Source organism: Moschus berezovskii, chromosome 1 (assembly GCF_049115385.1).
Source record: "Moschus berezovskii isolate FMDL1 chromosome 1, NW_MosBer_1.0, whole genome shotgun sequence".
NCBI classification, from domain to species: domain Eukaryota; kingdom Metazoa; phylum Chordata; class Mammalia; order Artiodactyla; family Moschidae; genus Moschus; species Moschus berezovskii.
In genome coordinates, this window is record NC_142460.1 from 122,441,994 (window position 1) to 122,469,068 (window position 27,075).

General features: G+C 39.5%; 1 protein-coding gene across 1 annotated transcript in view; it reads left to right on the top strand.

Annotated features, from left to right (window-relative positions):
- Positions 1–2,314: 2,314 nt before the first annotated feature.
- Positions 2,315–27,075, top strand: part of WDR49 (WD repeat domain 49) — a 172,795-nt gene continuing 148,034 nt past the window's right edge. The window contains 2 exon segments of the mRNA XM_088833163.1: positions 2,315–2,515; positions 2,839–3,080. Coding sequence (XP_088689289.1) covers positions 2,913–3,080 — 168 coding nt within the window. The 5' untranslated portion in view covers positions 2,315–2,515; positions 2,839–2,912.

Consider the following 27,075-nt stretch of genomic DNA (forward strand, 5'->3'; position numbering starts at 1 on the left):
TTGAAGAGTTTGATTAATCTCTTATATGAAGTAATTAGCATTCCCTCTGACATTTGCCATTTGCAACTGCGCATTGTTCCCAGTATTGTCAAAAGTACATAGTAGGGTTCAGTTCAGTTCAGTTCAGTCGCTCAGTCGTGTCCGACTCTCCGCGACCCCATGAATCACAGCACGCCAGGCCTCCCTGTCCATCACCAATTCCCGGAGTACACTCAAACTCATGTCCACAGAATCGGTGACACCATCCAGCCATCTCATTCTCCGTCGTCCCCTTCTCCTCCCGCCCCCAACCTTTCCCAGCATTAGAGTCTTTTCCAGTGAGTCAACTCGTCGCATGAGGTGGCCAAAGTATTGCAGTTTCAGCTTTAGCATCAGTCCCTCCAATGAACACCCAGGATTGATCTCCTTTAGAATGGACTGGTTGGATCTCCTTGCAGTATAAGGGACTCTCAAGAGTCTTCTCCAACACCACAGTTCAAAAGATCGATTCTTCGGCGATCAGCCTTCTTCACAGTCCAACTCTCACATCCATACATGACCACGGGAAAAACCATAGCCTTGACTAGACGGACCTTGGTTGGCAAAGTAATGTCTCTGCTTTTTAATATACTATCAAGGTTGGTCATGGGTACACACTGCTATATTCAAAAGGAAGAACCAACAAGGACCGACTGTATAGCACAGGGAACTCTACTCAATGTTATGTGCCAGCCGGGATGGGAGTGGGGTTTGGAGAACAGATACATGTTTATGCATGGCTGAGTCCCTTCACTGTTCACCTGAACCTATCACAGCATTGTTAATCGGCTATCAGAAAAGTTCAGTTCAGTCACTCAGTCATGTCCAACTCTTTGCAACCCCATGAATTGCAGCACGCCAGGTCTCCCTGTCCATCACCAACTCCCGGAGTTCACTCAAACTCATGTCCATTGAGTTGGTGATGCCATCTGGCCGTCTCATTCTCTGTCGTCCCCTTCTCCTCCTGCTCCCAATCCCTCCCAAAATCACAGTCTTTTCCAGTGAGTCAACTCTTTGCATGAGGTGGCCAAAGTATTGGAGTTTCAGCTTTAACATCAGTCCTTCCAATGAACACCCAGGATTGATCTCTTTAGAATGGACTGGTTGGACCTCCTTGCAGTCCAAGGGACTCTCAAGAGTCTTCTCCAACACCACAGTTCAAAGGCATCAATTCTTCGGTGCTCAGCTTTCTTCACAGCTCAACTCTCACATCCATATATGACCACTGGAGAAACCATAGCCTTGACCAGACGGACCTTTGTTGGCAAAGTGATGTCTCTGCTTTTTAATATGCTATCTAGGTACTTTGCCAACCAAGGTCCGTCTAGTCAAGGCAATGGTTTTTCCCGTGGTCATGTATGGATGTGAGAGTTGGACTGTGAAGAAAGCTGATCACCGAAGAATCAATGCTTTTGAACTGTGGTGTTGGAGAAGACTCTTGAGAGTCCCTTATACTGCAAGGAGATCCAACCAGTCCATTCTAAAGGAGATCAATCCTGGGTGTTCATTGGAGGGACTGATGCTAAAGCTGAAACTCCAATACTTTGGCCACCTCATGCGACGAGTTGACTCACTGGAAAAGACTCTGATGCTGGGAAAGGTTGGGGGCGGGAGGAGAAGGGGACGACGGAGAATGAGATGGCTGGATGGCATCACCGACTCTGTGGACATGAGTTTGAGTGTACTCCGGGAGTTGGTGATGGACAGGGAGGCCTGGCGTGCAGTGATTCATGGGGTCGCGGAGAGTCGGACACGACTGAGCGACTGAACTGAACTGAACTGAACTGAGGTTGGTCATAACTTTCCTTCCAAGGAGTAAGCGGCTTTTAATTTCATGGCTATACCCCAATACAAAACATTTTTGGTATTAAAAATAAATAAAAATTTAAAAATATATATAGTAGGTGCTCAATAAATATTTATGAAAAGAATGGAAAAAAAAAACAGGCTAAATGATTCCCATTTCATACACATAGAAACTAAGACAAAGAGATGATAAGAAATGGATTCTTATTAAACACAAATGAAACATTTTTTACATAGAAAATGTAAAATTCCTAAATTCATTGTTGTTTTCTTTGAATAATCATCTTACTTCATAATACATAACATGTTTCATAGAAAATACACTTATAAAATTGTCTTTAAATAGTGCAGTGATGAAGTTTAATTTAAAAAATGAGTAGGCTGAATTGTCCTTTAATAAAAACCTCAATGTTTACCTTATTTATTCAAACCTTCAGGTCAGTCATTAGTTGCTGGGCAGGATGGGGGTGTGAAGAGGAGGAGAAAAAGGAGAAGCCTTAGTTGACTTCACACTGGTTGCCAGGAAGCACACAAAGACAGCATGCACTCAAGAAACAAACAAGGCCATGCTGCTGGGAAGGTAGTCGTCAGAGGCACACACTTCATGGGACAGAAACCCTACAGCTGTGTCACCTCACACCTCAAGACAAGAAAGTGGAGTTTATATCCACGACATACGAATAAAAACAAGGTTAGCCAAAGAAATTTTGAGAAATTGCTTTTCTAATGCATTTTAAATGAGTATTAGAAGTTGCATTTTGTGTCAGTTGCTATAAACCTGGGGGAAAGCTTTTACACTCTTGTAATCAAGCCAGGTTAAACAGAATATCGGTGGGGGGGATGTTTTAAAAGGATTCAACAGTGGGCTTTGAAAATAAACTGGAATTAAGGGAGAGTGAGGGTCAAGAGCTATCATTCCCTGTGTCTGGGCTTGAATTTTTTTGCCTCCTAATTGAGTGCCTTGAAGTGTACTTTTATTTTGGAATTCGATTGCTAAATTGTTTCTTTTAAAAGGCACCTGTTGAGGGAAAAGGAAAAGAAAAAAAAAATCATAGAGTTGAAGATTGCTGAAAAGAGGTGAAGCCATTATGAGTTGCCAGAATGCTACCCCTGGGTTGAACAAAGCGTCTCAGCCCCGGCCAGAGGACCCGGAGAGGACTTCACATGGTGCAACTGCAAAAGAAGATGCCAGCACAGTGCTGCTTGAGAACCAACTCACCCTGGGTGACTTTGTCCGAATACAGAGAGCCTTTGAGGTAAGCACTCATCTTATTTGCCGGAGAGTTTGAGTTGTTTGTGAAAGGGACAGGGATGGAACAAAGACTTTTGTCTTAAATGATTTTTAAAAAAATATACTTAATAGTTAAAAGGGCTTCCCAGGTGGCTCAGTGGTTAAAAAAAATCTGCCTGCAATGCAAGAGACATAGGTTTGATCCCTGGGTCAGAAAGATCCCCTGGAGAAGAAAATGGCAACCCACTCCAGTATTCTTGCCTGGGAAATCCCATGGACAGAGGAGCCTGGCAGGCTAACAGTCTATGGGGTCACGAAAGAGACAGAAACAATTGAGAGACACAGCAACAACAGGAAACTGAAGAGAATTAATCAGATTTGGATTTAACATGAGAGTAACTTTATCCATTGGTTCATTGGGTGAGATAAAATTATTTAGTATGAAATTGCTGCTACTGAATATCATTACAAAATCCAGGAAGGAAAATGAATTCCTGGACAATTTTTTTCTTTTAGAGATCAATGTATTTTTGGAAAATAGAAAGTTATGATGCTAAGAAGGGGAAGTCACTCTAGAGTGACTCCCAGTAATAACCATCCTTGTAGGCAACATGGAAATATCCCTTTGGTAATACAAATAGGCACCTCCAAGGTAGATGGGCTTCCCAGGTGATGCTAATGGTAAAGAATCCACTCAGTTCAGGAGACACTAGAGAGGCAGGTTTGATCCTTGGGTTGGGAAGATCCCTTGGAATAGGAAAGGCAACCCATTCCAGTGTTCTTGCCTGGAGAATCCCATGGACAGAGGTGCCTAGTGGGCTACAATCCGTGGGGTCACAGAGTCGGACACGACAGAGCATGCTCCCATGCATGCACCTCCTGTGTGCAGACATTCTCCCCTGCCTCATCCCAAGCAACACAGCTCCTTTTCAAAGCATGTAGTGGCACTTCATTGTCCCAGATCTCCTTCCTGTGAGGAATCAGTCTGCCACTCTTTTTTGCAAATATTAGAGCAATGCCAGTGAAAACAAAAAAATTTAAATTTTAATTCTACATATAAACCTTAGGAATTTTAACTCTAAATAAGTTCCTTCTCTCTATCTCAGTTAAGTTGGAACTCTGCCACTGTGCAGAATGAGCAGCGTACATCAAAGTGACATTTAGCCTCTGTGCTGATAGGAAGAAGTGTTCTTCCATGCTGTGGAATTTCAGTAGGCATGAGCCTTCATCCTTTCTACTTCATTACACTTGCTAAAATATGCTCTCAGGGCTTCAGGATGTCCTCTGGGGGTGCTTGAGAATGTCATGTTAATTTGAAGCAGACATACAATGTTTGGGAATACCACCTTGAAATTAATAAAGCATGGTGAAATCTAACTATTCTATTGCCCTGTAATTGGCACAAATTTTAATCTTTACCTACCCCCCAAAATAGTTGCTAGCCACTGAAAAACTACTATGCCCTATTTTGTATAACCAGTTAAATTCTACCTGTGTTGATAATGTCCCATTAGTATCAGTCATCTCTTTTTAACAGGCTCTATCATATCTAGTAGGACAGACATGCTCTGCCCTACACTTTTCTCATTTTAATCTTCATGTTTTTGCAGTTCATCCAAACCCACTTGTCTGAAAAGACTTTTAGTGCTGCTCATGTCCAATGCCCCAAATGAATCTGGCATATTTTGATAGACATTGCAAACATTTTGACAGCTTGAGGGCATTCAGAAAAACGTAATCACAGACTTTGACAGCTTTGACTCTGGAATGAAAAGAAATGTGGGCAGTTTTGTTCTGGTGCTCATAACATGAAGTAGAGTGCTAGGGTCTGTTAGGAGAGTCTATGTTATAAAGTCCATGTGTTAGAGAGTGAAACTGCTACAAAAGTTTGGGGGTGGATGTTCTTTCCAAATTACTGATTAGTCTTGAGTGAACCAAAGTGAAATGGGACAATTCAATTTCAAGATTTTTTTTTTTTTTAATCTCTAAATGTTTCAAAGACTGGATCACCTGTTTTGAAATTAACCACTTTGAAGCTCAGGTACCACTGATGGATCAAAAAGGAGAAAGAGATTACTATTCAGAGCTTGCATGAACCCAGAGAATCTAATGACAGTGTTTAAAAAAGAACTTGAGCTTTGCAGGTTTACTTCAAGGAAAAGCCAAAGTCCATCCAATTTTAACTGTCTCAATGGACAGAATGGAATGATCCAATGGCAAATGTACAACCAGAAATAAAAATTAGGCCCTCGAGACAACACAGTTTCCACAAACAGCACAGACACCTAGAGAAGAATGATACACTAGATGATTTCCACAAACTCCCATCTGTCGTGAGGGATGGGCCCACAGGTCACAGGTGTAGATTGCTGTAAAAGGAAAAATTTCCCTCAGGGGTTGTTCTGCATCATAGAACTCTGAAGGCAGTTATTTGTAGTCCATTCACTAAAGACACACTCTTGGTAGGCTACAATTCTGAAACTGGATCCTTTTATCTCTTGTTTTATTTTCTTGTACCCAGATTGCTTATTTGGAGCTGAAGAGTTGTCAGGTAATAGGCAAAGTCCATGTTCTTAAATAGCAGTAGCAATGCTTACTTGAAAAATGGAAAGTTGAGTCTTTGAATTGTGTAGTGAATGTGTCACATGTTTCCAAATGAGTTATTACATACCATATAAATCTTAGTAGTAGCATTTAGAAATAAAGTACTTGGGGCTTCCCTGGTGGTCCAGTGGTTGAAACTTGCCCTTCCAAGGCACAGGGTGAAGGTTTGATCCCTGGTTGGGGAGCTAAGATCCCACATGCCCTGTGGCCAAAAAACCAAGACAAAACAGAAGCAATATTGGAATAAATTCAATAAAGACATTAAAAATGGTCCACAACAAAAAATTCTTTAAAAAAAAAAAGGGAAGAGAACGTGAGTAGTGCTTACATTTATTGTTTGATGGTATAAATGAGTCAGAATCAGTGTTTAAGAGTCAGGGGTCAGACTTCTTGGATTTGAATCCTTGTTTTGTCACTGATAATGTGACTTTGTGCAAATCACTGAATCTCTCTGAGCCTCAGTTTCCTTTATTTCTAACCTGGGGATAATAGGGTTGTTGTGAGGATTAAATGAAATATTATCTGGAAAGCACTTGAAAGAGTGCTTGATATAGAAAAAATGCTCAGTCATAATAGTTATTATATCTTCAGTGAGTAGAAATTGAACCACATGTCCTTTAACAGTCTCTTAACTTTAACACATACATTTCCCCCCAAAAATTAAACTTTGAATAACACTCACAATTATGCTTTTATATTCCTTTTGGTTGGGGTAGGAAGTGGAAACAATGAGTTGCAAAGAGACAAATTCACATAGAAGGGTACAAAAGCTCATCTTTTCATCTCTTATTTCATATTTGATTAGCATGTGAAAGATGTCAAGATATCTTGATCCTCTTCTTTAGAACAAAGAGGTTATCTGGATAGAAGTACTAGAAAAGTAACTGAGTTTTTTTTTTTTTTTCTTTTAAGTAATGGTGTCCAAAAAGCCATATATTGCAGGGAATGTAACTTGTATTAGTCATAGAACTGTAAAATGCTTGTTACCCAAACTTCCCTGCTTAAAGAAATGATGTGCTCTCTGGATAGTCATATTATTTTAATGTCAAACATATTTTACATTTTCTTAGATACTTCAGTAGCCCCTTATTGTGTGAATAAGGATGCCTATGATTTGCTGATTTTATAGGAATCTTGAGAAGTAGAAATTAATGGTCCAAGGGAAATGGGATTTTGGAAACGCTGCATTGAGACGTGATATATTTTGATTTTTTTCCCCAAGACTGTGGCTATGTAGGTTCTTGAATATTTCTTTTCTTGACTTCTCCATTGTTGACTTCTTTATATCAGGACAATCTGCTCTTTGATCTTGGAAGCCTTATTGCCTGTTTGGCTTGGGTCTATAGTTTGCTACGCTGCTGGACTCCCTGGATTGGGTCCTGACCTGCCTCTGTCAGCCGTGCTGTCTGTAGCATCCCTTGCTACATCCTTTCTGGCCCTACCCTGTCTGCTCTGTGCTGCCATTTGCCCAAGTCCTACTAAATCTTAAGCTTAAATAGCTTGAAGTAAAGCTCCTAAACCACATGTAAACGGTGAGTTACAGTTCATTGTGAGAAAGGCATGGTAAAAATCCTAACAGGAAGTCCCCAGAGATGTTCAGGGAAGGTTCTCAGAACACACTTATTTTGGGGGGTAAATGGAATCTAAACACAATGCACTTGTGCTCACTTAACCCTGATAGACCAGAGAAGTTCAGAAGGTATTTGCAGTTCTGAAAATTGTGCTTAAAATATAATAAGTTATTAAATCCACAGAATTTATGATGTATTCATGCTTGATTGTCTTTATAAAAATTCCCAACATTCTTGTCTACAGCAGGGCTTATGAACAATGCTTCCTTTGTACCAACAGGACAAAATTGAGAGTTCTGATGCCCTGCTAGGCAGGGTAGACTTTAAGGAATCCAGAAAGTCACTGTTATCAAAACTTTAATTACATACATTTACAGTTAGGTAAGTCATATTAACCCCCCTCCAAACAAACAAACAAGAATGATCTTGGTCTTCTGATCCTCCTGCTCCACCCCTTCCATCCTTACCTCTCCCAGACATGAGAAGGAGAAATTACTTGAGTAACCCAATTGATGGTGACAGTGTTGGTCTGTATTTTTAAAGTAAGCAGTGAATGGGTTGTGGGGGGCGGTAATCTATTAAAAGGATATGAGATTGAAAAAAAAAAGTTTCCCTCTTTTTCCAATATTTAGCCTTTCTTCTTTATATATATAAATGAGTTTGTTTTATTTATTTATTTATTTTTCTATGCCACTTGGCATGTGTTTAAAACCCTACATCCTGGCATTAGAGATCAGAGTCCTAGCCCCTGGACTGCTAGTGAAGTCCCTGTCCTTCTTTCTAAACTCTTAGAACTCTCCCAGTTCATAAGGGACTTGTCTTCTCATTGTCCACTGTATCTTTGCTATTAATTTACCCAAATGGACAGGCCTTCCTAGATGTAGCTCATGTTCCGGAACTCTTCTTACCTCTTGCTTCTTTTTTTTTCTACCCTAGACATCACCATCCCAAATGTTGTACCTCTCCTCAGAACTGTTAGATTTTGCTTGTCTCTGTCAAAATATGATACAGTCCATGAAGATCACTTAAAAATTATTTTTAAGGGAGGACCAATAGTTAACAACTATATAGTATGGTATCCAATAAAGTTCTGAAATTAGAAAATTTTACAGGGTGTGCAAATTGTGTAAAGTATTTAATAGCACATTCATGATAGAGGTTTGTTTATCACTTATGTAGAGGGCCGATATTTCTAATTGGCAGCAGCTCCAAGTAGGGATTCTAATAGGCAAGCTCCTTCCATCTTCTGCCTTCAGGCTGGCCATGTGTCAAGCAAGTCGTGGGGGTAAGAGCTTGAAGGAGCACCTGGGGAAGGGTTTTGTGGGCCAAACTCCCATCAATACTGCCAGGGCAGCTGGAAAGGGTAGGCAGGCGTGTGCCCAGGAAACAGTCTCACTCACTATCCTCAGAGTGTAATGGTAGGAAAATTTACGTCTCTCCTAATAAACCTGTGTGCTATATTTCATAGATTAAGGAAAGCTATGTACCTAAGGATGCTTTATGTTTTGCTTTTGTTGCCAGGAAGTTCAAAGTTAAATTTAGTCTTCAGTTGATACAATGATTCTTAACATAAATTTTTCTGAAACAATTATCTTCTGTTTTCATTATATGATCCTTGTTCTTTTGTCTTGGTTTTAATGGTCTGACTGCCTATGTACTGTAACTGAACTCAAGTTCTTTCTGGAAATCAGTGGAGGTAAAAATGATGAATCAAAATTTAATGTCTGAAATACGGTGAGATTTTACCAAATACCTCTGTAGGTATCGTGTGATTTGATCCTCTCACCAGCCTGGAATGTAGTCAGGGCAGGTATTTTATTTCCCATTTACACGTGAGGAGAATAAAGCTCAAAGATATTTAATTGAGTTACCCTATAGGGCAGAGCCAGGGCCCTGGGGTACACTGTCAACCTTCCAGCCCTTTGTATGGCAGGGCTCCCACTGGCCACCAGGCACCCACCCTTTGGGATTTGCTCTAAGGAACAGGAATCCAATAGGATATGGACTTTAATAATCAAAAGAACATGTCAAGTTAGTAGCACACAGACACTGTGCCTTGGTCACTTGGAATTAATGCAAATCAGCAAATAATAAGTCCTATAATAAATCAATGCAGAGAAGGCTGGAAGAATGAAAAGGAAGGATAGGAATAACTCATTGCTTTTTCCTTTCTGAAGGCATTCAGTGGAGGTCTGTGAGAAGGTAAATCTACAACTATATTCCATAGTACAGAGTGCATCCAGCAATCTCAGTCAATCCATCACTTGCTGACCAAAGGCAGCAGGTCAGAGCATTTCTCCCTCCAGCTCCCTTAGAGGAATCAAAAAGCCTCATTTTTGATGGCAGCAGAAAATCAGTGAACCCTGTGGGTTCATCATTAACGTAATAGTATGAAGACAAATTTGAAGCCCTGTGGTTGGCACAAATGGAAAGAACAGAGAATGCTTTGGTGGTTTTGTCTGAGTTGTGAGAATTCATGGGGAGGTTAACAAAGGATGCCATCATTGGAACACAAGCAAGTGAAGTTCTCTGTCAACAGACATGAAAAATCAGCGTTCCTGAACACTGTTGCCCTTGTGCTGAATTTTGTGACAAGTTCTAACAGCTTCATGCCTTTTCTAATTTCTGTTTGCTTTCAGAACTGGCATTTATAAAAATTAATCTAGATCAAGAGAGGTTGATGAAGAGTACTTTTGAGGGACAAACATTTTAAACTTAAGCTTTGGCCAGGATTGGAGTAGAGAAGGCAGGCAAGAAAGTTTATAACAAGGAGAAAGGAAGCAAGCAAAGATGCCTCTTGCTCTTCATTTGTAGTGTATCAACTTAGCCAGACCTTTACACCATGGGCCTGTGTGCTTCCTCAGTCGCTTCAGTCATGTCCAACTCTTTGTGACCCCATGGATCATAGCCTGCCAGGCTCCTCTGTCCATGAGATTTCCCAGGCAAGAATATTGGAGTGGGGTGCCATGCCCTCCTCCAAATGATCTTTCTGACCCGGGATGGAGCCACATCTCCTATGTCTTCTCTATAGCAGGCAGATTGTTTATTGCTGAGCCACCAGAGAAACCAAGATGAAGGGCACAGCGTACCTTTTCAAATTTCCTAAAAATTGAGAAAGAAAAATGAGGAAAACAGACAACTGGAGAAATATAATTTGTGCTATTTTGATTTTGCATTTGTGCTGTGTTAGCAAGTATAGTTACACCCAATGATTAGACAAGAGCCCTCTGAATTGCCCTTCGTGATTTCTGATCTGTCCCTGAAGCTCTGGTCAGACACAAGTTCCTCGGGTCATTTTTTCCCCTCATCAGGTGTTACCAACATATTATGGAAAAGAGTCTTGTTAGATCTTGACTCTGGGCACCAGCATTCTCTGCTGAGGACTTCCAGGGACACAGTTTTTGTATACTCTGTTGCTTCCCATGTTCTCTCTTCTTAATTCTCACAACCTCTGAGGCCACATTGTCCCACTGGTCTTTCTCCAGATCTGTCCAATATGGCCGCTTTGAGCCAAAGGTGGCTATTCAAATTAAAATGAAATAAAGTTCAGTTCAGTTGCTCAGTGGTGTCTGACTCTTTGTGACACCATGAACTGCAGCACACCAGGCCTCCCTGTCCATCACCAACTCCCGGAGTTCACCCAAACCCATGTCTATCAAGTTGGTGATGCCATCCAACCATCTCATCCTCTGTCGTCCCCTTCTGCCCTCAAACTTTCCCAACATCAGGGTCTTTTCAAATGAGTCAGCTCTTCACATCAGGTGGCGAAAGTATTGAAGTTTCAGCTTCAACATTAGTCCTTCCAATGAACACCCAGGACTGATCTCCTTTAGGATGGACTGGTTGGATCTCCTTGCAGTCCAAGGGAATCACAAGAGTCTTCTTCAACACCACAGTTCAAAAGCATCTATTCTTTGGCACTCAGCTTTCTTTATAGTCCGACACTCACATCCATACATGACCACTGGAAAAACCATAGCCTTGACTAGATGGACCTTTGTTGACAAAGTGATGTCTCTGCTTTTAGTATGCTGTCTAGGTTGGTCATAACTTTCCTTCCTAGGAATAAGCATAATAAAGTTAAAACTTACTTAATAAAATAATAATTCAGTTCCTCACAAGCACCAGCCATGTTTAAAGTACTCAGGAAGTGCATGTGGCTAGTAGCCACCACAGTGGCGAGTACAGGTTATAGAACATTTTCTTCACCAGAGAAAGTTCTATTGGACAATTAGACCTTTCTCTTGGTATCTAGTAGCTTGCCCCCTTTCCATACTTCTGGTCATATGTATATGGTCAACAGGCTACTCTCAGCCCCTCAGTCCCCCCTGGAAGTCTACCAGACTCCTCATTCCTTCGAGCCTGGAAGCCAAGCTGATTATTAGATGATGATTATTATTATTGTTAATATTATTAACAATAATAATGGTTATTATTATTGTTGGTGTTGTTCAGTCACTCAGTCATGTCCTACTCTTTGCGACCCCATGAACTGCAACATGCCAGGCTTCCCTGTCCTTCACTATCTCCCGGAGTTTGCTCAAACTCACATCCATTGAGTTGGTGACGCCACCCAACCATCTCATCCTTCATTGCCCCCTTCTCCTCCTGCCCTCAATTTTTCCAACATCAGGGTCTTTTCCAGTCAGTTGACTCTTCACATCAAGTGGCTGAAGTATTGGAGCTTCAGCTTCAGCCTCAGTTGTTCCAGGGAATATTCAGGATCGGTTTCCTTTAGGATTGACTGGTTTGACCTCCTTGCTGTCCAAGAAACTCTCAAGAGTCTTCTCAAGAACCACAATTTGAAAGCATCAATTCTTCAGCGCTCAGTCTTCTTTACAGTCCAACTCTCACATCCATATATGACTACTGGAAAACCATAGTTTTGACTATATGGACTTTTGTTGGCAAAGTGAATGTCTCGGCTTGTTAATATGCTGTCTAGATTTGTCATAGCTTTTCTTCCAAGGAATAAGCCTCTTTTAATTTCATGGCTGCAGTCACCACCTGCAGTGATTTCGGAGCCCAAGAAGATAAAATCTGTCACTGTTTCCACTTTTCCCTCATCTATTTGCCATGAAGTGATGGGACCGCGTGCCATAATCTTAGTTTTTTTAATTTTGAGCTTTAAACCAGGTTTTTCCACTCTCCTCCTTTACCCTCATCAAGAGGCTCTTTAGTTCCTCTTCACTTTCTACCTTTAGAGTGGTATGATCTGCATATCTGTTGATATTTTTTCTGTCAATATTGATTCCAGCTTGTGAGATATCCATCTCTGCCCCTAGAGATACCAGAAAATATTTTCCTTTTTACTTTAGTCTGAGACCCATTTCTCCACATTCCTCTACCAGGGCTGTAGAGAATGGGGACATCCATTTCTCTCAAAAGAATCCTTACCTCCCCGCTTCAAGCCCAGAGCTCACCCCTCCCCACTGGTATTCAATTAGGCTTACAGTTCCAACAAGTCAGTCACAAAATTATCTGACACTGGAGCACTACCCGTATTGTCCATTCTTGTGGCATTTTAGTTATTAAGAGTATTCCTGTTTTAGAACCTATCTCCCCACAATCTCCAGCTAACTCCTATTCAAACTTCATGTTTAAATACTGCTGTCCCCAGAAAGCCTTCTCTCTCCACCCTGGCTGGGTTAATATCTTAATACCTATTCCTGTCTCCTTTCCTCATAGCTCTTGTATGTTCTTCTCTTGTACTAATTGCAGATGCTCTGATTAAGTACTACTAAAGCCAAGTAGTTCCACTCCAGTACTCTTGCCTGGAAAATCCCATGGACAGAGGAGCCTGGTAGGCTGCAGTCCATGGGGTAGTGAAGAGTCAGACACAACTGAGAGACTTCACTTTCACTTTTCACTTTCATGCATTCGAGATGGAAATGGCAACCCACTCCAGTGTTCTTGCCTGGAGAATCCCAGGGACGGGGGAGCCTGGTGGGTTGCCGTCTATGGGGTCGCACAGAGTCGGAGACGACAGAAGCGACTTAGCAGCAGCAGAGCAAAGTAGAAGGATCAGAAAGGCAGAAAGAAATCCATGTGAGATCCTGGAAGGTGGAGATCCTGGGTGCAAATGAGATGATCTTGAGGAAAGAGCAGAGTTTCTAAGACTGGCTCTTACGTAAATCCTTCAAGGGGGTAAAGAAACAACTGGAGTCCTTACGTACAATACAATACAGAAAGAGAAACAGGGTTATTTCCTAGAAGATGAGGGAGGAGAAATAGGCAAACAGGAAAAGTTGGTGCAGCCAGTCATAAACAATTTCATTTAGCAGTCCTTTTAAAAACAAGTTAGAATGAATACAGCATCTTCATGGTTATAAAATCAAATATATCATGTGAAATCCCCTCTGGTCCACCCTCAGTGACTAGTCTGGGTAACTACTCTTTTTTTTTGTTAGTTGTGCTTTTTTTTATTGCAATGGTTTTATTTATTTTATTTTTTAATTGGAGGATGATTTCTTTATAATGTTGTATCACTTTCTGCCATACAACAATGTGATTGGTAACTACTCAATGCTGCATCCTTCCAGTGTGTTTTTTGTTCATATCTACCCATATATGCACATATACATATCATATGTAGCTTTATTTTACATACAATGTTATTTTACATATAATATATATTACATACTTTGTCATATTTTGTGTATTCAAGGAAAAGTACCATATAAATAGCTGCTAAACATGTTAAAAGATGCTCAAATTCACTAGGAATTGGATTTGAAGCTCTAAGCAAGAAAGAATCAGCCTTTCATTCATCAGCTTGGAAAAGATTAGAAAGATCAATGATATTTTCTGTTGGCAAAGAATCAGGGAAATGGACACTATTACTAAGACTATAAATTGTCAAGGCTGTTTTTGGTAGGCAATTTTCTAAAATATATCAAATGTATACTTTTTGAACCAGCAATTCTAAAAGCTATCCTAAATAAATTATGACAGGGGCAGAAATAAAATTTGTATAAAATATTCATTGTAATACTGTCAGTAAAATGGAGTATTTAAAATAGCCCAAATATTCATCAATAAATTAATGGATAAATAAATTGAGGTATACTTCTACTACTCTGCTATTAAAAAGAATAAGGAAGACACCAAATTGCCAAGATTTACTATTCAGTGAAAAGAAGAAAATAACAGTGCATAATATTATTCTAAAATGAAAAATGTGTGTTTTTGTGTATGTGTCAAGGTCTCAATTATGGAAAAATAGAACCATGCCTGTAGCAGGGTAAGGTATGCCAAATGGCTTTATGGGCTCTTTATTTATACCATAATTCAATGCAAAGATAAATGTTATTAAGATGTCAGTATATCTTAATAGCCTAAAGACTTGTTGCTACTATTTTCTAAACGTATGGTCTAATGATGCTGAATTTAAAAGCAGGACTGTTTTGGGACTTTCCTGTTGGTACAGTGGTTAGGACTCTGTGCTTCCATTGTAGGGGCATGAGTTCAATCCCTGGTCAGGAAACTAAAATCCTATATGCCGCTCTGTGTGACAAAAAAAGATTAAAAAGTTAAAGTTAAAAAGATAAAAATAAAAGTAGTACCTCCTCTAGATATGTTGTCTTTCTATTAAGTAGTTTTCTTCATCACTTTCCTTTCATTGAGCTTTAGCATCAAGAGAGAGACTATAGAGACCTATTTTATTGCCTATATTTTACAGATGAGGAAACAAAAGTCCAAATGAAAGGGTTTGTCCAGGTCCATTTGAGTTGTTGGCAGAACCAGAATATCACCCAAAGTAGCCTGATATCTATTTCTGTCTGTTTACTCTTAGTGAAGAAACCTAAACTTCACTCAAACTTACTTCTAATTTTCCAGTGTTATTTTACACAGTGCGATCTTATAATTTGGGCTTTCTTTACTGCTCTGAACCCCGCAGAGTGAAAGTCTCTCAGTCGTTTCCGACTCTTAGGGACTCCGTGGACTATACAGTCGATGGAATTCTCCAGGCCAGAATACTGGAGTGGGTTGCCATTTCCTTCTCCATGAGATCTTCCCAACCCAGGAATTGAACCCATGTCTCTTTTATCTCCAGCACTGGCAGGCAGATCTTTATCACCACACCACCTGGGAAGTCCAGTGTCGTGTATGTATATACACACGCACACACATATATACACATACAAATATACAGTGTCTTACTCCTTTCAGGAGACTTAATACAATATGACAGATGGGTAGCTTGCAAACAACAGAAGTTTATTACTCACAGTTCGGGAGACTGGGAGTCTGAGATCAGGGAACCAGGATGGATGGGTGAAGACCCTCTCCCAGGCTGCAGACTTCTTGTTGTGTCTTATGGTAGAGAGGGCTAGGGAGCTCTAGATGTCTCTCGTACAAGAACACTAATTCCATTCATAAGAGCTCCATATTCATAAACTATCACTTTCCAAAGGCCCCACTGCCTAATATCATCATGTTGGGCATTAAAATTTCAATTGGTGAATTTTGAGGGGGCACGAATATTCAGACCATAGTACATCTTTTTACCTCAATCATTTAAAAGTGAGTTCAGGCATGATAATAGTTTGCCCCAATTAGCTCAAAATATATCTCTTAGGAACAAGGGCCTTCTTCTAAATTTAACTTCATATATTACCTAATAAAATGTGTATATTAAAATATCCCCATTTGTCCTACTAATGTCTTTCATTTTTTTTTTAAATTATAGATCCTTTCCAGGATTACACATTTCCCTTAATTTCCTTTAATCGAGAAGCATAATCCTACTTTTTGTGATCTATCATGATATCGGCATTTTTGAGGAGTCATGCCATGTCTAGAACATCTCACAATCTGCATTTTTTCATTAATTTGATTTCGGTACACTGTTAGATTTAGGTTCACCATTTTTGGCAAGAATACTTCATAAGAAGTGTTATGTCTACCTCTTGAGACATCAGAGGCACAGCATGTTGCTTGTCCCATTATTGGTGATGCTATAAGTTGGATCCCTTGATTAAAGTGGGTCCACTAGGGGTTTTGAATTCCCAGGGGCCACAATGGTAAAGAATCCGCTTACCAATGCAGGAGACACGAGAAGAGAGGACAGAGGAGCCTGGCGAGCTACAGTCCATGGAGTCACAAAGAGTCAGGCATGACTGAGTGACTGTTCTAAACATAGCATTACTCTGTGAAAAAGAGGCTTCTTTTTTCTCACCCCTTTTGTTCTCTTCCCTCATTATCACTCTCTCTCTGTATCTTGAGTATTACTACAGACTCATGGATTCATTAATTCTATTCAATGCATTATTATCTATTATCATCATTATTCTTTCTGATACTGGAAATTGCCCCAAATTTGGTCAGTGTCAGTCCCTTCAAACCAGCTCCCACATCCTTTTTACAAGTTTCCATCAATCTTTTAGGGCTTCCCTGTTGCCTCAGATGATAAAGAATTTTCCTGCAATTCAGGAGACCTGGATTCGATCCCTGGGTCGGGAAGGTCTCCTGGAGAAGTGAATGGCTACCCACTCCAGTATTCTTGCCTAGAGAATCCCATGGACAGAGGAGCCTGGTGGGCTACTGTCCAAAGGATCACAATCAATCTTTTATCACTTTCTTGCTTTCTGGCAGAGCTTCTGCCCAACCATCAACCTTGATCAACTATGGACTTTGGTCAGTGAACAGACATTGGCAAATACTGCCAGAAACAAGACTGGAGCTTTTCCCATCACTAATGTAGTGTGATCAGGCTACTGTGAAGTTCTGGGGAAGGGAAAACTCCCAAAGCAATCTGTCATGAAGACAAAATTCTTCAGCAGAAGAGCAGAGGAGGGGATTGAGGATGTGTGTATATGTAGGGGGCTTTATTCTAGAGGCTTGAAGTCACATGGAGGGAGGTTCGTGAAAAGCTAAGTATTTATATATATATACATTTTTTTAGAGCTATGCTCCCCATGGAATTTTCTCAGTGGCCATATCACCACCTGCCATCTTGTTGTCTCCCATCTTGTCCACCTCCCCTGTCTGATGCTATTCTCTTCCCAGCTGTTTAATCAAACAACAAAAACTACCAAATTCTTCCTCTCTTTTTAGAGCAGCTTGAACGTTTTTCTTTCTTGATTGATGTCTTTCATGTGTCTCAAGTTTCACTTTCCAACTAAATAAGAGTACCGAGAATCTGAAACAAAGATATTTTGGCATCAAAATTAACTTGGTATATTTTACCTTATAAGAATTGGAAAGAATCCACTAAAAGATTTAGCTACAAGTTTTTAATCCTTTTTGTAAGAACAGCTTCAGTGGAGGGGAAGGGAAAGAAGCTGGATTGCAAAGACTGAGTAAGTTGGAGGAGAGAGAATTGAAACAGTGAAGGAATGTGATTCCTTCAAGATGGGCGTTCGAAAGGAGAAGGGTGGGGCAGTGGCTAAAAGAGATGGGAATGTCGGGTAACATTTTTAACATTTCAAGTAATTTGATTATGCTGAAATGCTAATGAAAAGGAGTCAATAGACAGCAAGAGAAGATAGTCACTGAGGTGGTGGGGAAAGGACATATCTAGGAAACAGGAGAATTTCTGTTGCCACAGGAAGGAAGAAAGAAATGGCTACAGATGCAGGTCAATCTCTGTGTGTATGCAGAAGACTGAGGAAGCTCCCATCTGACTGATGCTTCCCCAACCCCCCATTTCTCCTTCTCTCTATTCTCTTCCTTCTTCATTTCTGTGAGTGAGTAGTCAGATTTCTGTTAGGAATGGACAAGGCAATGATGAAGTAGGTGTTTGAAGAAAGCAAATGAGTTCAGACAGGAAACATGGAAGGGTTCCTATTAACAAAAGAGGGAGTTTTTGAGGTTGGAGATCATGTATTTTATTATAGTGGCACCATTCTGCCTATTTCTGTGATATGTGTTCAGCAACCTGGTTGTAGGCATGGAGAAGATTGTTTTCCAGGGTTAGTGTTTTGCTGGACACCTGGGATGAAAGAGTGACACCAAAGGAGTAAGTATAAGGGCCAGAGATTGGTTGAAGTATTGGATTTCTGGTTTGAGAAGAATACAACATTAGGAAAGAGCCAATAATTTGGTAAAAAAAAAATTGTCCTTTAGAGCCCGGGATGGAATCTTTCTCACTCATTTCCTGCTTACTTTGTCGATTGAGTTCATATGTATATTTTAAGTACCTCATCAGAAAGCTTCAGTGTGAAATTGAAAGTATTAGTTTCTCAGTCGTGTCTGACTCTGCAACCCCATGGACTGTAACCCACCAGGCTCCTCTGTCCATGGAGTCTCCAGGCAAGAATACTGGAGTGGGTGGCCATTCTCTTCTCAAGATCTTCTTGACCCAGGAATTGAACCCAGGGCTCCCACATTGCAGGAAGATTCTTTACTGTCTGAGCCACTGAGAAAACTTCAGGGTTCTCAGTAAATAGCTTTTATCAGAATTACATGAGGCTATTTGGGTATACATATTCCAACCTCATATTTTTCTGTTTTTGTTGTTGCTGATGAATGTGTTATCCTAGAGAGAATCAGATTTTGCTGAAGTCAGTGTATTTGTGCTGTGATTAAAGTGGTTAGGAATTAGAAATCCTAGATTCTAATATTATTTCTGGTAGTAGGGAGCTATGTGACCTTAGAGAATTATTTTTAATTCTCTGGGCCTTGGTTTCTTCTTTTTAAATGAAGGTTTTGGTATAGATTCTCTAAAATTCCAGCTCTAATATGCCAGAAATTCATGGATGCATGCAATTCTTTGACTCCATCTATGGGTTTCCAATGAAGAGACAGCAATTGTTTTTAAAAACAGTGTATGTTTATCCTACTGTATGGATATTTCCAAATGAAGAGCAGTGAAACTCAAATGTCTCTTGGCAACACCATTCCATTGGTCAGGCTGCTCCCTCCAAGTTTTTAAGTTTAGTTAAAAGAGATGATAGTGATGAACATGGTTTAGGTCCATAGCAGAAAATTAAAGACTTCCATGGGCTTTAGTTCAGTTCAGTTTAGTCCAGTTCAGTTCAGTCGCTCAGTCATGTCCGGCTCTTTGTGACCCCATGAATCACAGCACGCCAAGCCTCCCTGTCCATCACCAACTCCCGGAGCTCACTCAAACTGGCTGCGAGAACGACCACGCGCAGAAGCATGGCCGAGAGGAGTTACCCCTCGCCCGAGGCCAGGGGCGGTGGCCGAGAGGAGCTACCCCATGTCCAAGTGGCGGCGGATGCGCGGGCGCAGGAGGGTCGAGAGGAGCTACTCCATGTTCAAGGTCAGGAGTAGCGGCCATGAGTAGATACCCCTCATCTAAGGCAAGAGAAACCCAAATAAGACATAGGTATTTCCAGAGGGCATCAGAGAGCAGACACACTGAAATCATAATCACAGAAAACTAGTCAATCTGATCACATGGACCACAGCCTTGTCTAACTCAATGAAACTAAGCCATGCCCTGTGGGACCACCCAAGACAGGCGGGTCATGGTTGAGAGGTCTGACAGAATGTGGTCCACTGGAGAATGGAATGGCAAACCACTTCAGTATACTTGCCTTGAGAACCCCATGAACAGTATGAAAAGGCAAAATGATAGGATACTGAAAACTCCCCAGGTTGGTAGGTGCCCAATATGCTACTGGAGATCAGTGGAGAAATAACTCCAGAAAGAATGAAGGCATGGAGCCAAAGCAAAAACAATACCCAGTTGTGGATGTAACTGGGGATAGAAGCAACGTCTGATGCTGTAAAGAACAATATTGCATAGGAAGCTGGAATGTTAGGTCCATGAATCAAGGCAAATTGGAAGTGGTCAAACAGGAGATGGCAAGAGTGAATGTAGACATTCTAGGAATCAGTAAACTAAAATGGACTTGAAGGGGTGAATTTAACTCAGATGACCATTATATCTACTACTGTGGGCAGGAATCCTTTAGAAGAAATGGAGTAGTCATCATGGTCAACAAAAGAGTCCAGAATTCAGTACTTGGATACAATCTCAAAAACGACAGAATCATCTCTGTTCGTTTCCAAGGCAAACCATTCAACATTACAGTAATCCAAGAGTATGCCTCAACCAGTAATGCTGAAGAAGCCGAAGTTGAATGGTTCTTTGAAGACCGACAAGACATTTTAGAATTAACACCCAAAAAAGATGTCCTTTTCATTATAGGGGACTGGAATGCAAAAGTAGGAAGTCAAGAAACACCTGGAGTAACAGGCAAATTTGGACTTGGAGCACGGAATGAAGCAGGGCAAAGGCTAATAGAGTTTTGTCAGGAGTATGCACTGGTCATAGCAAACACCCTCTTCCAACAACACAAGAGAAGACTCTACACATGGACATCACCAGATGGTCAACACCGAAATCAGATTGATTATATTCTTTGCAACCAAAGATGGAGAAGCTCTATACAGTTAGCAAAAACAAGACCAGGAGCTGACTGTGGCTCAGATCATGAACTCCTTATTGCCAAATTCAGACTTAAATTGAAGAAAGTAGGGAAAACCATTAGACATTCAGATATGATCTAAATCAAATCCCTTATGATTATACAGTGGAAGTGAGAAATAGATTTAAGGGACTAGATCTGATTGATAGAATGCCTGATGAACTCTGGATGGAGGTTCATGACATTGTACAGGAGACAGGGACCAAGACCATCCCCATGGAAAAGAAATGCAGAAAAGCAAAATGGCTGTCTGAGGAGGCCTTACAAATAGCTGTGAAAAGAAGAGAAGCGAAAAGCAAAGGAGAAAAGGAAAGATATAAGCATTTGAATGCAGAGTTCCAAAGAATAGCAAGGAGAGATAAGAAAGCCTTCCTCAGTGATCAATGCAAAAAAACAGAGGAAAACAACAGAATAGGAAAGACAAGAGATCTCTTCAAGAAAATTAGAGATACCAAGGGAACATTTCATGCAAAGATGAGCTCGATAAAGGACAGAAATGGTATGGACCTGACAGAAGCAGAAGATATTAAGCAGAGGTGGCAAGAATACACAGAAAAACTGTACAGAAAAGATCTTCACAACCAAGATAATCACGATGGTGTGATCACTCACCTAGGGTCAGACATCCTGGATTGTGAAGTCAAGTGAGTCTTAGGAAGCATCACTACGAACAAAGCTAGTGGAGGTGATGGAATTCCAGTTGAGCTATTTCAAATCCTGAAAGATGTTGCTGTCAAAGTGCTGCATTCAATATGCCAGCAAATTTGGAAAACTCAGCAGTGCCAACAGGACTGGAAAAGGTCAGTTCTCATTTCAGTCCCAAAGAAAGGCAGTGCCAAAGAATGCTCTAACTACCACACAATTATACTCATCTCACACGCTAGCTAAGTAATGCTCAAAATTCTCCAAGCCAGGCTTCAGCAATACATGAACCATGAACTTCCAGATGTTTAAGCTGGTTTTAGAAAAGGCAGAGGAACCAGAGATCAAATTGTCAACATCCGCTGGATCATGGAAAAAGCAAGAGAGTTCCAGAAAAACATCTATTTCTGCTTTATTGACTATGCCAAAGCCTTTGACTGTGTGGATCACAATAAACTGTGGAGAATTCTGAAAGAGATGGGTATACCAGACCACCTGACCTGCCTCTTGATAAACCTGTATGCAGGTCAGGAAGCAACAGTTAGACCTGGACATGGAAAAACAGACTGGTTCCAAATAGGAAAAGGGGAATGTCAAGGCTGTATATTGTCACCCTGCTTATTTACCTTATATTCAGAATACATCATGAGAAATGCTGGGCTGGAAGAAGCACAGCTGGACTCAAGATTGCCGGGAGAAATATCAATGACCTCAGATATAAGGCAGAAAGTGAAGAGGAACTAAAAAGCCTCTTGATGAAAGTGAAAGAGGAGAGTGAAAAAGTTGGCTTGAAGCTCAACGTTCAGAAAACTAAGCTCATGGCATCTGGTCCCATCACTTCATGGGAAGAGCTTAATTCTAAACCTTCAATTCAGTACAGGGGTTTCAAGGTTTGTGTCTTTGTTAGTCACAAAAATTTAACTCCATTCAGATTTCTGAGTTCTTGAATCATTGATATCATAAATGTATGATACATGTACAATGATTTCATTGTAAATGAAAATTACAACCAACTAATATCCATCGAAGCAAGAAAAAAGAGCAGTATGAACTTTGGCTGGCAGACTAGTCCTTTCTGTTCTGTTGTTCAGTTTCTTATGAATGTTCACTGGTAGATGAAAATTGCAAGGGATGATATAAAATGATGCATCTGTTTTGAAATAACATATCTAATCTTCTGCTCCAGAAGATGTTCACAGTGTTTGACAGCAAACTCTAATACATATTCATGACCAACACACTTTGTAACCAAGGGAAATTGAGGCAAGTGCAATGGAATGAAGCGTGAGGAAGCAGCATGGTAATTTTAAATTTAATTATAGAGATGGGGAGATGGATGCATTGAGATAGTATATCCTTATTCAGCTGTCATTGAACCTTACCCAAAACTAATGCCACAAATTTGACAGAAAAAAATAATTATTTTGGTGAAGTGATTGATAAAACTAGCAGTTCTGGGGGAAACAAGATCCTGAGATCCTACTAGAAACTATATTTTAAAATTTATTTTAAATTGGATAATTTCTTTACAATAGTGTGTTGGCTTCTGCCATAGAAAAATGTGAATCAGCCGTAAGTATACATTTTTTTAAATATAGAGAAAAAGAAGTACTGCAAAATTCTAATCATCTTAAGAAAAATAATTTTTGTTTTTCAGAAGAAAGAAAGATTTCTGGTCCATGCAGGATTTCAGTTCATGAAATGTCTTTGACATGTTTAAATTATAAATTCAGTTTGAAATTAGGAAAAGCATTAATTATTGTGATTCTTGTGATGTTTTTACTTTTGGTAACCTAGAACCACATGTCATTCATTGTGATCAATATGTCTGGGATCCTCACTGCAGTATAAGGATTTGAAGAGCAGAGACCTCTGCTGTCTTATTCAGAGCTGGTTTGGCATAGATCAGACATTTTACAAATACTGTTCAATGAATGAATAAATAAATTACCTCATGCTACCTTGTATGGGCTGCATGTTCAATATATATTAATAAATAGGTCAATGGGTAGATGGATGGAAATATTTCTCTAAGTGACTTAAAACTCACCATTTGATACTAGTTTTCAGAATCTGAAGGAAAATGCTTAACAATGGGTAAGGGCAATGAGTGTGACATGTTAACCCACTATCAGTTTTGAAAAATACCCCAGATTTCTGACCAGATTGGATTGTGCTCTCTCCATAGTTTTAAAGCAGAACTCGTATTTTTGTCTTAGGTAAGTCCCTTTTTACAGAATAGGAAAAAAGAAGAAAAATTATCTTTCTTTTACTCATTATAAAATATTGCTATAGGAAAAAGTTAAGGAAAAAACAAACATAAACAGCATTTCTAAGAGTTGGCGTATTTTCAAAGAATTAAGTGTCTGGTTTGGGAATGTTTTGCTCTGTGTTGCCAGCAAGTATGTCAATGCTCAGGCTTACTAGAACTATTTTTTAGAAGCCAATCAGTGACTCTTAAAAAAGAATAAGAATACCCCAGCTTGCACGTAAGCGATATCATACTTTGCTAATGAAAATGTAAATTTGTTCGGTCTTTTGGAGGATGATTTGGCAAAATATACCACAATGCTTTAAGAATGTTCAAAGTCTTTGATGCAGCACTTCTAAGGAATTTCCCTCAGGAAATAATTTGATAAGTAAGCAGAGATGTATGTGCAGGAATGCTTGTTGCAGGGTTGTTTATTTGGGATGGGAAAGCACTGGAACAATTGAAGTTTTTAATAATGGGGAGTATAATTGTATTTCTTCTCCATAGAAGATTGTGTGGCCATTAATATGATGTTGAAGACAAATATATTTTACACAAGGCTTAGCTAGATGGTATGATATAAAATGGAAAAAACACACAAGGTATACATTAATAAATCATGACACCATTTCGTAAATAATGCATAAGTATTTCTGTTTCTGCCTAGGAAAAAGTCTGATAGGCTGATGCCATTATGGAGGATTTAAATTTTGGCTTGTCTATATTTTGTCTTTTCTATAGTAAACATGAATTATTTCATGCAAAAAGTAAATAATTTTAAAAATGGGTTGGCACACTCATATGTTCTCATTGAAAGTACATGACCTCTTCTTGATGAAAAGAAAGGGCTGTCAAGTATTTTAAAAAGCTGTGTTTTCAGAAGTTTGAACTTAGGTTTATTGCTCAGTTTTTATATAAGTTACAGTGAAATCCAAATCTTGACAAAGGTGAGGAGCTGAAGAGAATTTTATAGAGTTATGCTTTTTAATTTTTTTTTATTTTAAAGCTCACAAGAACTGACTGTAGCTGCAGAAGATGCTTTCCAGGCAAAAGAAAATGATTTTTAGAATATTATTTGAAAGGGATTCAGGAAGACAGGAAGACTTTTAAAGGTCTAAAGTTGTGCTTGCTGAGATAATCAACCAGACATTCTGAGTATATTAGCTTCCTTGCAGGAACAGTTGGAAGCCTCCGCTGGTTATTTTCTTACTCAGTCATTACATAGACATAGCAAAATAAATTTATTGACATTATCTTAGCAAGGGCTGAATAAGAATATGTTTTTTAATAGATCATCCACCCTTTGCTTTTATTAGAAGAGGCATTCTAATAGATGCAGGGGTACTAATTTTTACTCAAAAAGATCGACAGATCCTGTGGTCATGACTAATAGGAGTGAAACTAATAGGAGTGAAAGGGTATACTTTAAAACACTATGCAGTAGTTGTTATTTGAAAGTCCTACCTTCAAGTTAGAACAAACTGTCTATAAGAAGACAGTTTTGTTAAAGCCATACTAATTAAATTTTTAATTGAAGAGACAGAATTATTTTGTACTCTGTTTTATAATGAAACCTAATTTCCTAAATTTTTACTATTTTGCTATACTAACTATATGCTTGTGAATTTAACTTGATGTGAATGTCTTCAACAATAATAAATATTGCTTGAATAAAATCGTTTAATGTGAAAAGTGTTAATTGCCGAGTCATGTCCAACTCTTTGTGATCCCATGGACTGTAACTCACCAGGCTCCTCTGTTCATGGGATTCTCTAGGCAAGAATACTGGGGTGGGTTGCCATTTCCTTCTCCAGTTTAAAGATGGCCTTATATACATATTATTTTACTGAAGCCTTATAAAAACCGTGGGAAGATTATGATTAACCTATGGTCACACAAATATTATGTTGTAAATTCAGGCATAAAATTCAGATGCTAACTAAATTAGGACTAATTTAAGTACATGCCAAGCCATGCTAAGTTGCTTCAGTTGTGTCTGACTCTGTGACCCTATGGACTGTGGCCCAGCAGGCTCCTCTGTCCATGGGATTCTCTAGGCAAGAATACTGGAGGGGGTTGCTGTGCCCTCCTCCAGGGGATCTTCCCCATCCAGGAATTGAACTCATGTCTCCTGCAGCTCCTGCATAGTAGGTGGGTTCTTTACTGCTGTGCTATCAGAGAAGCCCAATTTAAATACATATCTATATGTATATAAATGTTAATATATATAAACAAATGTAAATTTATGCATGCCTATATATAAATATATAAAAATATATCCAAAGATGACTCAAAGATAAATTATTTTGCCACTTAGCACCAAACCTAATACAGATTGAGAGTTTGTAACAACTAAATCATGGTATGTGCAAACTCATTTTCAACATAAAGGATTTTCTTCCTTCTTTCCATGAAATTATCTATTACCAAGAAGATAGGAACTGCAGGCTCACCTGAAATTCATAGAGTGGCACTATAAATAGCTCAAGACAAGATAGGAGCTGCAATTATGGTGATGAAAAGTCAGCGTTATATATGTGAAATAGTCTTGGTTGCTGAGAAGTGGTAAGCTTTACTTTCACTGGACTCACCTAGGACAGTTTTATATTTGTGCCTCTGAGGAAAAGCAGCTAAAAACAGTGTGCATTTGCTGTTTCATATTAAGGCAAAAACTAGCATCTGCTCCTGTGACAGCAGTGATCATAGAAACAGAGAGCTTCAGGTAACCCTGTGAGTGGACATATTCTTCGGACCCACTAAAGATCATTTTTAAGACCATCTAGCTAGTAATTAACCACCCCTGATAGATAGGATCTATTTACTAAAATTAGTAATTATGCATACCTCCCAAGCCTTATACACACACATACACATAATCAACAAATGAGTTTAACTAAATTCTCAGGGAATAGTTATTGCTGGCATGATGGCTCAATTTATAGCTCTTTTTCTTTTTAAAGATTTTTGATGTGGACTATTTTTAGTCTTTATTGAATTTGTCACAATATTGCTTCTGTTTTATGTTTTGGTTTTTTTGGCTGCCAGGCATGTGGGATCTTAGCTCCCAGGTCAGGGATCAAACCCACACTACCTGCATTAGAAGGTGAAATCTTAATGACTGGACTACCAAAAAGTCCCAATTTATATTTCTTTTATTCTTTGAACTCTTTAGCAGTCAGTTGATAATAAATAAGGGCTCCCTTGGTGCTTAGCCAGTAAAGAATCTGCCTGTAACGCAGGAGACCCAGGTTCGATCCCTGAGTTGGGAAGATCCCCTAGAGAAATTAATGGCTACCCACTACAGTACTCTTGCCTGGGAGATCCCATGGACAGAGGTGCCTGGCAGGCTACAGTCCATGGGGTCACAACGAATAAAACACAAATAACACTTTCACTTTTTGACTTTCAATAGTAAATAAATAATAACATACAAATAATAAAGAAATAAGAAATGTGTTGAACTCACATTAAATGACCCCATGTGGTACACACACATTAAATTATCAACTAATCCTGATACCAGCTCTGCTGCTGCTGCTGCTAAGTTGC